Consider the following 15604-nt stretch of genomic DNA (forward strand, 5'->3'; position numbering starts at 1 on the left):
GTTTTTTTGTACAGTTAATTGAGAGAATACAGATGACACATGTAAATGAAGACGACACTTCCACGGTCCAACACACACATACGAGCATTCACACACACACACACACACACACACACACACACATTCACACACACACATTCACACCATGGCATCTCAGCAGCAGATTTAGAGACTTTTAATCAGAAAATCTTTTTTCTCTCATTCAGCATTTTATGTCGGGACGGATGAGCCACTGAAAGGCTGACAGACAGGCACAGAAAGAGGGGAGATATCGCGACTACGCTGGACACTCACAGGACGAGACAAGACAGCACAAAGGCTGGAGGGGGGGGGGGGGGCGGTAAGAGAGAGGGGAGAGTCGGCGAGGTAGAGTCGGAAAAAAGCAGAGCGGAGGGTGATCGTGTGATGCGACTGCGTGGGCGTCTGTCAGTTCTTCTCCCATCTAATCTTTGGTCCGTTCGTCCGAGGGCTTTAAAAAAATCGGTTGGTGTGTGTGTACTTTATGTAGTGTGTGTGTGTGTGCTGATGTCAGGGGGCGACCTTCGTGGTGTGGGGAGGGGGGGGTTCAGCTCTCATCAGATGACACTTTCAAACAGAAGCGTGCTCTTGGTTCCCGCCGCCGGCAGCAGCTTGGCCTCGTTCTCCGGTGCCAGGTACTCCAGGTGGTGTCGGCCCCACACCGGGGTGGTCAGGTGCTGCCACCGCTGCACGGAGAGAAGACAAGGGGGGGGGGAATCATGCAAAGCAGAGATGAGGGAGGGCAGTATCCGAGGAGACGCTTTTGTAAAACAGATACAAAAGACAACGTGTGCGCGGCCGTGCACGGCTGCATACTGACCTCCCGCAAAGTTCCTTTGCAGCGCAGCAGCTTGTAGAGGACGGTGACGGGGATGCAGAGCATGGAGGACAGGGCCAAAACCCAGCCGAGCACTTCGCCCCACAGGGGGTACGTGTACGAGCTGTTGTAGGTCAGCGGCTTGTAGTTCACCACGTGGAACGTAAACACTGCCTGGATGCACAGAACCACGTCAGCTGGTTGCAAACGTGTAGGAAAAACAAAGGAAAAGAAACGATGCAGAACTCACCACACAGACGAAAGGCGTGATGTAGGACCAGCACCACTTCATGTAGGGCAGCGGCTGATAGCCGATCATACGAGCCACGTCATCCATGAAGCGGTCTGCGCCTGACACAAACCACATAAAGGACGTCGTGACTCATCGTGTAACGAAATGCAGTTGAAGCCACATTTGTAACACGACAAACAAAACAAAAGTGCATTTTTAAATTGGCATCAGGAGTTTGTGTTGTTTGTATTGCGATTGACCCTTTGCTAAGACCCGCCCCCTCGAACGCAGACTGGCCAATCACATCGTAGCATCGATTAAGCTCCGACCAGGGTACGTTAGTCGAGCTAACGTTAGCAGAGGACGTTAGCACATCATAAACCATTGTTAGCACTGCTCTGCTACGCTAGCGTACTGAATATATTTTAATGGTTTATAACAGTGAATAAAGAGGAACAGGGTTGTTTTTAGTTTCATTGTCTTCTGTCTGGATCTCCAGGTGATGTGTCGTTCACTGTCACTCTGTGATCTGTAGCTTTAGCTTCTATCTTTATCTTTTTAACCTGTTTTCACTGATGATTTAGTTCTGGATTTATCCTAAAAACATATATTGTCGACCCTTCTGTCTGCTTCTCTCTGAAATCGCCTTTTTTCCAAAAGATAATTCATATGTATTCAGAGTGCAGTTAGTAACAGTGTGGGCTCTGTGGTGACGTGGCTCTGACTGCATGAACGGGGGGGGGCGGGGCTTAGCGAAAGGTCAGCCGTGCGGTATTGTCTCACCATAGACCCATGCAATCACCACACACTCCCAGAAGGCCTGCCACAGCAGAGTGATGCCGCTGGCCGAGTAGTAGTCAAACAGCTGGAAGACATACATCCCTCCCTGACGGAAAACAGAGAGAGCAGTCTGCATCAGGACCATCCTGTTAATACTTCATGCGTGACCCATTTCCTGCTTCGTCCCCGTTCATTCCTGGCAACAGTTTCCCGTGTCTAACTACGCGTTAGCTACACATCAGGGCCGGGTTATTTCACAAACACATTAAAACAATCTCACGCTCCGGTGAGAGACTTCCATGTTGTATTCTAAATCAGTATTCAGTTCGTTGTGTTTTTAATCTGTCGACTGTGAGTCCCTAAATAATTCTGAAGAGTCAAAAACCGAAAACGAGCTCCGAAACCCTCCGTGTACCTCGGTGACCATGGACATGTCGATCAGGAAGCAGATGAAGCAGCAGATGGCGGCCACCACCTCTCGCCGCAGGGAGCCCAGGGCAGATTTAGGCGGCAGCATGTCCATTATTCCTGTGATCAAACCCTCTACGCCCACGAACTAGAGAGAGAGAGAGAGAGAGAGAGAGACACATGACGGTGAGGAAGATAAATCTGATCTGCGTCTGTGAACACGTGCAGGTGTGATATCTGCATTGTTATTCAAAACTTAAATAAATACACAGATGTAGGTATACATTTACTGAATTGTTCAATGCAACAACAAAATTGGTCAAAACTAAAACAGGAATCAGAATTCCATGATATAATGTATATCGTAAACAAAAACCTGAATCGAACAGATCGCCTGATATCAGACGTCTCCCAGAGTAAGAATGTTTGCGTCTTTACAGAATCACATTTCAACCCTCCACAAACAGCTGAGAGGAGAACAGCTGAGGGGAGAACAGCTGAGAGGAGAACAGCTGTGCGGCTATTTTTATACACCTTTTACCAGAAATGTCCACACATGAACACGGCAGGAAACAGAGAGAGAGAGCAGGAGAGAGAGAGAGAGAGAGACGGGTGGAGAGAATGGAAAGTGAGAGGACATGAATGGGTCGGAGAGCAGACAAATGCTCTCTGTGTGAAACAAGACAGAAGCTCATTGACAAAACCCCTGAGCTGTAAAACAATGCATGTAGGCACCGGCTAAGAAATGCTGAAAGTAGACGTGACGAGTCTCGACTGTTGAGTGTGAGAAGAATTCAGAGAGAGAGGGAGAAAGAGAGAGGGAGAGAGAGAGGGAGGGAAAGATATGTAGAAGAGCGATCTAATCTAGATGAACTGCTACAGGAATCAAAACGACAAGCACATGTAGGATATAGCTCGGTGTTACCTGGCTGTCGAGGCCCAGGATGAGCAGCATGAAGAAGAAAAGTGCAGCCCAGAGCGGCGCCAGAGGCATCAGCGTCACAGCCTTGGGGTACGCTATAAAGGCCAGACCCGGACCTGCAGGTTCAGACAGAGGTATTAGGTTTCAAGGGCTTTTACTGTCAGTACTCATTAGTGGTGCAACGGATCACAAAGCTCACGGCCTGTATATATATATATATATATATATATATGTATAAATATAACTTTTAGATATACCGATAATAATTGTTGAGCATTGATGATCCATATTAACAGATACAGATCCCCTTATTGTTTGATTAAAGCAGCTGGTCTACAAGGATCCAGAATATTTATTTTTCTGTCATTTCAAACCTCAGAGGTCAGTTTAAACCATCAGAAATTCTAAATGTTACCCAGATTACATGATAACGTTATAATGTACCTTCAGCCAGTACTCATGTTCATTGAGCAGAACCTGAAGGCATCATAATGTAACTGAAGTGAACCTCTGTTGGTTAGCCGTTAGCGGTGCTGCTAACGTTACTAGCTCTCCTCCTGTTGGTTAGCCGTTAGCGGTGCTGCTAACGTTACTAGCTCTCCTCCTGTTGCTTTAAACACTGATTGGTTGTTTACAATGAAACATGATCAGAGATCAGAGACTAGAAACACATGTTCTACTGAATATTGGAGGAGAACCATCGTCAATAAAACTTTATTTACACTGCGATGGTTGACGTTGAATAATTAATTTGTGGTTCACATGCGCGTTGACCCGTGAGTTGGGATCCGTACGGATCACGGCTCGACATCGGTCCGTTACACCACCAATACTCATTGCACTGTGTTTTAGTGAAGCCTGTGTTCTTCTTACCGCTCTCCGCCACCTTACTGATGTCCACGCCTTGCTCTGCAGCCATGAAGCCCAGCACAGAAAACACCACGAAGCCTGCGAAGAAACTGGTTCCGCTGTTGATCATGGCCAGCAAGAACGCATCTCTACAGAGAAACAGAGACAGAGAGAGATCAAATTACTGCATGTCTCCCGTCACAATGCAGTTTACCTCCACGTCTGTGCAAAATATCACTTCATCATTTTATCCTGTTACACATTTGTGTGAAATTGTCATAATTAGCATGTGATTTCTTGAGTTGTGAGGTCACAGTGACCTTTGACCACCAAATTCTAATCAGTTCATCCTTGAGTTCAGGTGGATTGTGCCAAATAAAGAGATTTTAACGTTTAGTTCTGTGATATAAAACATGTCGGTAAAAACCCCTATGGTGAATTTAGAAACTTTGACGTGTCTTAAAGAGTGTAAATGAGACTAACTGTCCTCACTAGAACACTAGTCCTCCTTTAGCTTATTGGTGGAGACATGAAGTCATGTGACCACGGTGGAGTTCCTTTATAGACTAACGTGAAGTCACGTGACCGCGGTGGAGTTCCTCTGTAGACTAACGTGAAGTCACGTGACCGCGGTGGAGTTCCTCTGTTGACTAACGTGAAGTCACGTGACCGCGGTGGAGTTCCTTTATAGACTAACGTGAAGTCACGTGACCGCGGTGGAGTTCCTTTATAGACTAACGTGAAGTCACGTGACTGCGGTGGAGTTCCTCTATAGACTAACGTGAAGTCACGTGACCGCGGTGGAGTTCCTTTATAGACTAACATGAAGTCACGTGACCGTGGTGGAGTTCCTCTATAGACTAACGTGAAGTCACGTGACCGCGGTGGAGTTCCTCTATAGACTAACGTGAAGTCACGTGACCGCGGTGGAGTTCCTTTATAGACTAACGTGAAGTCACGTGACCGCGGTGGAGTTCCTTTATAGACTAACGTGAAGTTACGTGACCGTGGTGGAGTTCCTTTATAGCCTAACGTGAAGTCACGTGACCGTGGTGGAGTTCCTTTATAGACTAACGTGAAGTTACGTGACCGTGGTGGAGTTCCTTTATAGACTAACGTGAAGTCACGTGACCGTGGTGGAGTTCCTTTATAGACTAACGTGAAGTCACGTGACCATGGTGGAGTTGATTATGTTGATGAACAGTCTCTTGTTATCCGCTCAGCACAGCGAGGGATGACCTTCTGTTTATCCTGACTACCGAAGTTTAGCTGGCAACGATGTGAGGAATGTATAAACAGCAGTGTGGTGATTGTGACACTGCAGCAGCTGTGTTGAGTAGCAACCTCCACTCTATAAAAGAAGAACGCTCATGGATGATAATAACCAAAACAAGTGACAGCCGACCGCAATTATTAAACAAAAGACTAGAGGTCAAAAGCCCTTTGAGGCTGAAACACTTATTGTTAGAACATTACCGAAAAATGTGTTTATCTACTGTGAAATGGGGAATTTATAGGACATTCCAGACCGTCGGGTCCGGCTCTACACAGCCGGACCTGGTCCAAGAGAGTTTAGTTCGTACGACGTGATGTCTGACCACGTCGGAAAATCAATGAAGTGTTGATACCTGATCTGAAATGGGCAAACTCAAAGGTGGAATGAAAAGCAGGCTGACGTAGAGAAGGTTTAAAATACGGGGATAACGGAACATTCGTGAATGTCGGATAATCAGTTTCCGGAAAAATGACAGAAATGGTCGGACACAGAGACCTTTAATCTAATGTCGGACAGGTGTGTGGGGAGCAGGTGTCAACCATCGGTATTGAAAAGTGAAAAGAGTCTTAAAGCTGCATTCTCTCTAATGCCTATCAGGGGGCGACTCCTCTGGTTGTATAGAAGTCTATGAGAAAATTACTCTACTTCTCTCTTGATTTAAAATATACTTCAGGTTACTTCTGCAACATTACTGCGCTGTTATGTACATTTTACCAACTGGGTCAACAACTACTGGATGTTATTGTTCTAGCGTTTGGCCTGTAACATTCTGACATGCAGCATTAACATTGGTTAATGTTAGCACATTAGCATGCTTAGCATCAGTCGCGTGAATACTGCTAATCTATCAAGAATTCATGGCCATCCCTCTCGTGGTTCTGGAGCAAAGTCTTTTGGACCAAACAGAGGATTCATACAGCTCCACTGCTAGCATGGCTAAAAAAAGACAAGATAAGCTTTAGTGGTTTGGAGGCAAGTTAAAAAAGACCCAGATTTGTCCTATACATCGGCATCTGCAGGCATGTTTGTTTACACATCCATTACAAGCTATTCCTGGGCTACTCCAAGTATGTGTGTGTGAGAAACAGAGCCGAGCCGACATACCTCAGGATCTGAACTCATCTTTAAACTTCCAATTAAGGTCAAGGCAGAGGAAACAGGAGGCTCCTCCTATTATGGGCATTTCAAATATGCAAGTGCAAAATAATTCTACTTCTGCAGCGGGGCTAACTCTTCTGTAAGGGCCTTGATATGTTTACATATCTGACTGTGTAGGTTAAACTCATGCCCAACCATCAGTGAGGCCAGCTGTTGCTAAAAACAGATCCACTCAGGATCTAACTGATCCTTCATTACATCAGTTCATCTCTACAGCCTCTCAGAGAGCATCACAGAACAACTGCCTGAAAGTAAAATAGAGCTTGTTCCATATAGTCAGGGCTTAATGACGCTGTGATTCTTCCTGGCAACACGTTCACGTTCTATTTTGATAATGCAGGGAGATCACTTTACATCTGAAATGTGAGTGGGGTGCATGGAAAAGTCCCTGCGCCTATTCATCATGATTCCATTCAGAGAGTGTATCTGACGGTTGTTCCTGTTGGTAATTAATGTATAACTTTTCTGAGTAAGTCCAGCTACGGTATAATATATAAATATGCAAATAAGTAGGCAAACAGTTCAGAGAAAACCACGCCTACTTCTACTCTCTGAAAGGTGTGTGACCATACGAGGGCATTCTGGCTTTAATCTGTGTAAATAAAAGTGGCGGTAAATCATCAAATAGATATTTTTCTAATATTTTATTTTGTAATGAACCCAATGAACCAGAAACTGTCAAACTACAGGTATGATGAAGAAAGAAGGGAGTTAATATCAGGAGTAATTGATGGAAAACAAAAGATTGCCATCGGGGAATCTGCTCGTAAAGACGTCATGGAAAGTACGCAATCTTCTAATTAATTACTTAAGAGTCGTTTTTTTCTCTTTCCTGTTAATCTACTGCTCCGCAGTCCAGTAGGGGGCAGTAACGCATCCATTAGACGTCATTAAAGCTTAAATGAGTAAAATGGTGGAATTAGCGTGCTAGCAAGCCAACTAGTAACCAGTGTAGCGTTAGGAACATCTTTATGTTTGTTTGTATTCTTCTTAGATGGATATTTTATCTTCTTATGGTTTTGTTACTATATCTATACTTCATAGTTATTTTTATATTTACTCTCTTTTATGGAGCCTCCCAGCAAAAAGCATTTCACACGATTGTACTTGTATCATCGAAGTGAAAACAAACATCTTGAATCTTGAATGGCGGCTTTAGCAAGTTAGCGTTAGCTAGCTAGCTAGCCTCTAAATGATAAAAACTAAACAACTCGATGCTTCGTCTTCAAACTCTTGTCAGTGTAAGAAAGCACATTGCTATCTCATGAACTCTGATTCAGCAGACGTTGGAATGTGCTGACAGATTAATTTACAGTCACAGAAAGGAGAAACAGACTTGTGCTGTGATTGTAAAGCTACACAGTGTTTACTGAAAACGTTAAAACTGTAGACGCTGTGTGGAGAGGAAGTTAATATTCTTTTATTTCATGACGTAGATTAGTCCCAAACTAATTTAAAACAGTGTTTTGAGCCATTTACAACCATGAAATTTGTATAAATTTGGTAAGAAATGTCAACATTAACACCAGTATTGATGTGTTTCATCACAGCACGGTCATATCAGTTTAAAACAACACGTTTAAGTGTGCAGTTTTTAGGAGAAAATGAACAGATCTTTGGTACCCCGTGCGAGTGTAAACACATTGTGTTTGATTCTAGTCCTCAGGTCGGTAGTCGACGTGCACGAGTTCTGGCTGACGTTGGTGTTGGCCTCCCTCCAGCGGCAGTGGTGTCTGGTTTTGTGTTGTGTGTGTAAACTCACTGGTAACAGTTGTTATGGAAGCGGTTGTAGCTGCCCAGCGCGGTCAGGGCACCCAGTCCGATGGCATAGGAGAAGAAAATCTGAGTGCCCGCATCGATCCACACCTATCACAGACAGAATCTAGTTGTTTACAATCTCTTGACTGGGTTGACACACAATGTTTTCTTTACTCCACAAATATACCTGTGCCTCTCCGAGTTTGGACCAGTCTGGTTTCAGATAGTAAACAATCCCATCCAAAGCTCCGGGGAGAGTGACGCCGTGGGCCAAGAGAACCACCAGAACCAGGTAGGGGAACAGAGCGGTGAAGTAAACCACCTAGAGAAAGACGGAACGAGGGAGCGGTGAAGCACACCTCTCAACACAGCGGGGGACAATTTGTAAAAGTAAACTTGGGGGTGAGGAGGGGTGAAGTTTGAGTGCTATGCATTAAAACTTGAATTAAGTGAAAGCAGTAAAAACCCTTAACACAGTCAAACTCCTCACATTACATGTAAGTAGGTACATAAAAAGATGCAGTTATAATTTAAACAGGCTAGTTGGTAACAGTTCAGTGCTTATCAACATCAGCTACAGTCAAATGTTTCAATGTAACTGCACCCAAGTATGTTTTTATCACTTTGATTAAGCAATTACCTGCTTTGCAAATACTCAAGTCTTAAGTAGAAGCCCATTAGGTCCCTCCTGTAGTAGATGTGTAATGGGCCCTGTCATGTTACTTTGAAGAAAAGGTAGCCTGTAAATGGAAAGCCAGACAATTTGTAAACCTCCTGCAATAGCAGGGGTTTGTGGCAAACCTTTCCACAAGGTCGTCTTTGTCAAGTTATGCTGAGAAAGTCGCCCCCCCCATCCACCACCCCTCCACCCCGTTGCTACCTAACAGAGGAACCCCGTCACGGCTAAATCAGTATGGCAGTGAGAAGGGCACAAATATTTGCCTTTATCTCGGGCGAAACACGGGCAGAAAAGCCCCTTTCAAAGCTCTCGAAACTTCTACATGGTGGAAAGTTACTAATCGGCTTACAGCTCGCTGGCTGGTTCAAATCTCCTTCGTTATTTTTTTTTCTTCTCCCCCCCCCTTCGCTCTGTGAGCTTTGGCTACTCTGGAGACACAAGTATGCAAACACAGACATCTCCATATGCTACACTCGTTATCCCGACGCATTAGAGCACGCAGCTTTTAAAAAGAGCGTGGAGCATCATCTGCTTTATCCCACTGAATAGCATTATGTAACGTCATTAAGATAATGAGATTATAGCCCGACTGAAACATTAAGCTGCACGTAAACATAAATACACGTTAGGGGAAAACTACACAAATTAGCAGACATTAAAAAAAAAAAAGAGGAGGAAATACACGTGTTTATATTTGTGTGGATATGCGCTTCAGACTAGACGCTGATCTGAAAGCTGATTTGGGTCAAAAGGACCAACACAAATCCTGCAGTTATGTAAACCTGTAGCATGAAGCTCTGCCCTCGATAAGCCCCCTGAGCGCTAACGCATCAAAAAGCATAAATATGAATCGGCAGTCCGCACACCCAAAAAACAGTGAAATGAAACATTGATCGCACAGTCAGAAAACGCTTTACCTTGCCAGTGGATTTGACTCCTTTCCACATGCAGAAGTACACAATGATCCAGGTGATTATGAGACACAGCACCATCTCATAGCTGATGTCTCCGGGCTCGTGCAGCCCGCCGGACAGACGGAGCACTTTACGTCTAGGAGGAAGAACACAAGAGGTCCGTTAGTCTCTTTCTACAAACCATGAGAAGAGCGTGTGTCAGAGAACGTTTGAGGGCATTGTACTGCCATATTCACATTTCCTTATATTAGTGGTGCAACGGATCAAATCAGCACAAAAGACAGTTGTGATGCTAGTTCAATGTTTTTGTTTTGTTTCTTACTGTTATGTTATCTGTTTGTATTCCTTACATTGTTTCTGTGTTTACCATGTAAAGTGCCTTTGAGTACCTTTTAAACAAATACAATGTATTATTATTATTACTAGTGGTCCGTTACACCGCTACCTTATATTATCATGAGCACGTTGCTTTATGTGTTATTGAAAACATATTGTCACATACTTTACAGAAGAGACCGAGTGAACGCATTAGAGAGGAGGCTCTCTTTGTTTCCTCTCATCAGTAAAACAAACACAGCAGCCTTCCGCGTCAGATTAAATGTTATAAATAGATAACAATTCAAAGGTGTGCTGCGGCTATAAATGAGATCTGTTGCCTCTCAAAGCTAACAGCGCTAACGGAGAGAAGCTGTGAAAACAACACCCAGAGGGAGAAAGACTCCTCTAAACCGTCACACACATTATAGTTGTAATGTCAAACGTTGCTCCTTTAAATAAAAAACTGTGGAAAATATTCTACAAATGTATTTTGTGACCCTAATAATGTATTTTGCGACCCCCCCCCCCGTCTTTGACCATGACTGCATTTGAATAACAGAGTGCTTAGTTAACATTTCATTTTGTCAAATGTGATTTTTATGGTGTTTTTTTAAATGCCAGATTGATGCAAGGAAAACAAAATATACGACCGGTAGTTTTTCTAACTGACATAAAAACATCAGAATAAAATACGGCCTCCAGTCAAGATGATAAAATGTGTTTTGGTAAAGAGAGCCGACGCGCTGCCGGACTCAAACCCCCAGACAATGCAGAACATACTCCCAGAACTCGATGACCGGGGAGCGCATGCCCTCGGCCTCCGGGCAGCTTCCGTTGAGGAGCAGCTGGATTGAAGACAGGTTCAACGTGGGCGTGGAGGAGAGGAGGTTGGCGGGGGAGGAGGAGGAGGCGAAGCTGCGGTTGTAGCAGGCGCGCCGGAAGTCCTGCGTGCAGTTGGGGGTGTTCCAGGGGTGGCCACAGGTGGCCCAGGGCAGCTGGTTGGTGAAGGAGTGGAAGAGAAAGTAGAGGCCCCACACCAGGATCATGATGTAGTAGGTGTTACAGAAGAACACGATCACCATGGAGGCCAAGCCCAGACCTGAGAGAGGAGGAGCCAGAGGAGGCACGTTAAGGCCTGAGCAGACCGAGCTACGGACGTTAGCCGTTCTGCTATCGCTACTTTCTTAGTTGTGGAGTCAGACGTCCTCGTTTGCAGTGATGTTTTGTTGCTGAGCACCCTCAACATCTTAAGTTGAAAAAAACTCAACTTAAAGCAGAAAAGCGCCCGACTTTATCAGCGTTTCTTTCTCATTGTGGGGACTTTTGCTGTATTAGAGGCGCTATACGACTTTACCGACCAACAGCAGGAGGCTAATTAGTTTTCATTCATTTAAACTCTACTATTAACTATTCAGAATCCTACAGTTCAGGGTTTGTGTTAAGCTAATGTTAAAAAAGACGCAGCAAGCCGCGCGAGATATAGTAGTCTTAATTTACGTTGTTATATAAAAAGATAAATGTGTCGTCGGTGTGTCAGACGGCGGTACCTTTGAAGAGGGGTGCGATGTTCCAGGCTGAGACCCCTCCCTGCTTCATAAACTGTCCCAGTGCGATCTCCAGGAAGAAGACCGGGATGCCTCCGATGAACACGATCAGCAGGTAGGGGATCAGGAAAACCCCTGAAAACACAGAACACACACACGTATTTGTCACAAGATGATATCCCACAATGCAATGCAAGTAGTGACGGCAACGTTCATGCCAGACAGTGGGCGGCTCTGTCACGTCAATAACGCTTCAATGTAAGTAAAAGATTTCACTTCAGCTCGCCGTAACATATCTTTATATTTAGTTCAGACTTTTATAATTCTCACGAGTCATCACATGAGGTTGGGACATGTCTCCAACCGGCAAAGAGGCTCCCGGGTAAGTGACCGTTCAGCGCGTCCGAAATGATGATTGGAGCCCATCCAAGCTGACATTGGGCGAAGTGAGGGGTGGCCAGACTATCACAGGTCTGACACATAGAGAGAGACAACCATCCACGCCTACGGGGCAATTTAGAGTCTTCAATTAACCAAAGCTGCATGTCTTTGGACTGTGGGAGGAACCTGGAGAACCTAAAGAGAACCCACGCTGGTTACGGGGGAGAACATGCAAACTCCACACAGAAGGGGCCGTCCAGACCGGGAATCGAACCATGGCCCCTCTTGCTGTGAGTTGACAGTGCTAGACTTCATGTCTCATGTACTATAAGAGGTGAGGTGTACTGCTGCAGTAAAATTTGGTTTTCTGAAGGTGCTCACAAACACCAGCACTGCCGAAAAAGAAAGTCCCCTGTAGCAGCTTTAACTCACTCTTATTTTTAAAGTAGAAGAACCGGGCTCATTAACTTTGTCCTGCTTTTGAAAAGGACAAGTTGTTTGAAGTTTTTTAAGGACACGAGCTGCGCAAACATGGCTCGTACTAATCGAGCACTCGACACAACAAGGAACGGTCGGTCGACAGGAGGAGGAACCAATGCAGGAAGTAGGCCAGGGAGGAGGACAGACAAGGCCACAGATAAGAGACACACTGGAAGTGTACTCGGGGCATTGTCCCCGCGTCCTTCAAGTGTTTGGAAACCTGTTGATAAGTGAGTCCTTGAAAAGGACAATCAAAATGTGGGACAGGAAGGAGTTATTAGTCCTGATAGAGACATCTAGGACCGGCCTACTTTTGATTAGAACGAGCCGTCAATTCATAACCTCATTTTTGAATCCTCGTCGGGAATACGCAGCAAACAACGACAGCGATTTTATTTGGTTTGAATGACAGAATAAGTGGGTGATGAAGCTGCCACAGCGAGCAGATGGGAGGGAGTCACATGACGCAGCCGTGACGCAGAGCGGAGAGAGAGGCGAAGGAGAGAAAAAGGAGGGAAAGATGGGGGATAGAGGAGCGTCATCAAATGACTCGGGGACTCGATGGACTCGCGCCTCATTCGGTCCATCATCCTCCGAGTCGTTCTCTGAGAGCAGAGGGCTGCAGCCTTATAAGGACACATTCATGAGAGAGAGAGAGAGAGAGAGAGAGAGAGAGAGAGAGAGAGAGAGAGAGAGAGAGAGAGTGAATGAAGTGAAATGCTTGCACTGACATTACCCCCCCCCCCCCGACATATTGGCCTCCTCATCCTTAAAGAGGCTTAAGTAAATCCCCCCCAATCATAACTGGACCGGACACATCGGGCCCAGAACCTGAGTCACGTTTACAGATTATTAATCAAACGTTTACGGTGCAGAGTCGTGGACGGAGTGACGTATTCATGCACCTCCTTATCAGCAGGAGAGAGAGAGAGGGGGAGAGAGAGAGAGGGGGAGAGAGAGAGGGAGAGAGAGAGAGAACCTTTTGTATGCGACATGAGAGCAGGAGCTCAGTGGTGGGGGGTGGGTGAGGAAAAAGGGGGGGTAGACTGTGTGAGGCCATTGTTATACGATATACCAGAAGGTGGGTATCAGAGCCACGGGTCACAAGACACACACACACATGTGAGTGAGAGGGAGGGACTAACACACACACACACACACACACAGTTGCAGTTTCCCCTCATAAAAATAAAAAAATAACAGAAAAGTGGGCGGGGCATAGATAAGAGAAGTCAAGGCCAAAATCTGCAGGTTACTTTTGGACAAGTTGTTGAAAAGAAGAAGGAGGGAACGCTTGTGTGTGTGTGAGTGTGGGAGGGGGGTGGAGAGACGCACAATAAATAACCTTATATGCCAGAGAGAGGCGGTCCCTGTGCAGCAACCGGAGGCCGAGATACATAAAGTGAAACCACGCGGGAGGTCTACGTGCTCTCAGACACGCAGGAGCAACCGGTTTCATCCGCTTCACTGTGAGAGTCAGGAGGCTCTGAGCTGAGACAAGGGTTCTTAAAGTCAAGAGGGAAATGAATGAATGAATGAATAAATAAAAGAATGAATTAAATAATTCAAAAATAAATAAATAAAAGAATGAATGAATAGATAAATATTTTTTTCTATGTCTACATTTTCTTTTTGTAAAGTCTTGACCTTGTATTCGCTCTATCTCTAAATCTTTTAACTTAACCGATAAATCACATTTCATCATGTGAGAGTGCTGAAGGAGTCGGAGTGATTTTAGTTGAATTCAGCTCCGCTTTTGACGCAATCGCCGCCGTTAACACTGGTTGTCTACGAGTGCAGCACTTGTCTGAGTCCCACCCTCTCTTAGTGGACCGAGGACCTCCAGACCCCGAGCTGTTGGGATCAGCAGAGCACAAAAAGGAAGAGGTTTGAGGTGACCCTCAGGGCTCTGAGCTCAGCCCACCTCTGTTCATGCAGAGCCATGACTGCGTCTCCCGGCATGTAGGAATGTGGATTATTACCGTCACACAGGGCTGTCTGATGGTAACATAAAGCGGTGACAATATTCTAAATACAGCGTACACTAAAACGGATGTTGATATTTTTAGGTGGGCCTTTCTTTTAGGTGGCTAACTGTCACAGTAGTTTACTGCTTTGCTCTCGTGTTATTTACTCCTGCACGTTTCTCCAAACTGGGTTCGTGCCCACCGCCATCTACAATCAGTAATATACTGTATATAAGAAGTGGACGTAGTCGTCGTCACCCATTGGATTGTGGACTGCCGTTTTGTCCGTCGCCATCTTGTTGTTTTTGCAACCAGTGAACAGGAAGTGACCATATCTGGACTGAAGAGAGACGTAGAGACAGCGTATACGTCTCTGGTAGAGACCTGTCAATCACTGTGTAGCCCCGCCCCTAAAGCATCCCCTGCTTTATGGTCTGTTTGACTCTAAATGGACCATAATGTACTAAATGAACATCATGCTGTATTGAAGAAGACTTGAAACTAGAGATTGAGACCATAAACTCATGTTTACAATGTTTACTGAGGTAATAAATCAAGAGAGAAGTAGAGTCATTTTCTCATAGACTTCTATACAACCAGAGGAGTCGCCCCCTGGTGGACAGTAGAGAGAATTTAACACACTTCACTCTTCATTGGCGCCTGGGTAACACACTGACTACAGATAAGTTCCTCATAAATCCCCACTTCAAAACACCCAAACTATCCCTTTAAGCCGGTGTTAACCACATAATATATTTTAGGCATCTAACCAAAAAACATCAAGACGAGGGAACCAGAAGTGCATAAAATGTGACCTCACTTCCTGGTTTTAGGACTAATTCCTGCAGCACTCTATGGGTGTAAAGATTTAAAAGTGTGTGTGTGTGTGTGTGTGTGTGTGTGTGTGTGTGTGTGTGTGTGTGTGTGTGTGTGTGTGTGTGTGCGCGTGTGTGTGCGTGTGTGTGCATACACTCACCTCCTCCGTTCTTGTAGCACAGGTAAGGGAACCGCCACACGTTGCCCAGCCCGACAGCGAAGCCCACGCAGGACATGATGAAGTCCATCTGCCGGGTCCAGGTCTCCCTCTCCACCACTGGCACCGG

General features: G+C 45.3%; 1 protein-coding gene across 1 annotated transcript; it reads right to left on the bottom strand.

Moving 5' to 3' along the window:
- Nucleotides 1–575: 575 nt before the first annotated feature.
- Nucleotides 576–15604, bottom strand: LOC142959969 (sodium- and chloride-dependent creatine transporter 1). Its single transcript, XM_076101509.1, has 14 exons — nt 15478–15604; nt 11677–11808; nt 11041–11228; nt 10910–10974; nt 9815–9947; nt 8406–8540; nt 8223–8326; nt 4051–4175; nt 3181–3293; nt 2263–2403; nt 1851–1953; nt 1086–1186; nt 839–1009; nt 576–704 (listed from the first exon to the last, which is right to left on the bottom strand). Exons 1-14 carry the CDS (start codon nt 15563–15565, stop codon nt 576–578), a joined length of 1728 nt encoding a protein of 575 aa, XP_075957624.1. The 5' UTR covers nt 15566–15604.

The sequence above is a fragment of the Anarhichas minor genome, unplaced genomic scaffold (genome assembly GCF_050575085.1).
Source record: "Anarhichas minor isolate MPS153535 unplaced genomic scaffold, ASM5057508v1 ptg000003l, whole genome shotgun sequence".
In the NCBI taxonomy this organism is placed as follows: domain Eukaryota; kingdom Metazoa; phylum Chordata; class Actinopteri; order Perciformes; family Anarhichadidae; genus Anarhichas; species Anarhichas minor.

Excerpts from the sequence above, each read along its gene's own strand:
- LOC142959969 (XM_076101509.1), bottom strand. The coding sequence starts at position 15,565 with ATGGACTTCATCATGTCCTGCGTGGGCTTCGCTGTCGGGCTGGGCAAC. Across the intron at positions 11,809-15,477 it reads GTGCTACAAGAACGGAGGAG|GGGTTTTCCTGATCCCCTAC; the intron begins GTGAGTGTATGC and ends CTGTGTTTTCAG. Across the intron at positions 11,229-11,676 it reads CATCGCACCCCTCTTCAAAG|GTCTGGGCTTGGCCTCCATG; the intron begins GTACCGCCGTCT and ends CTCCTCTCTCAG.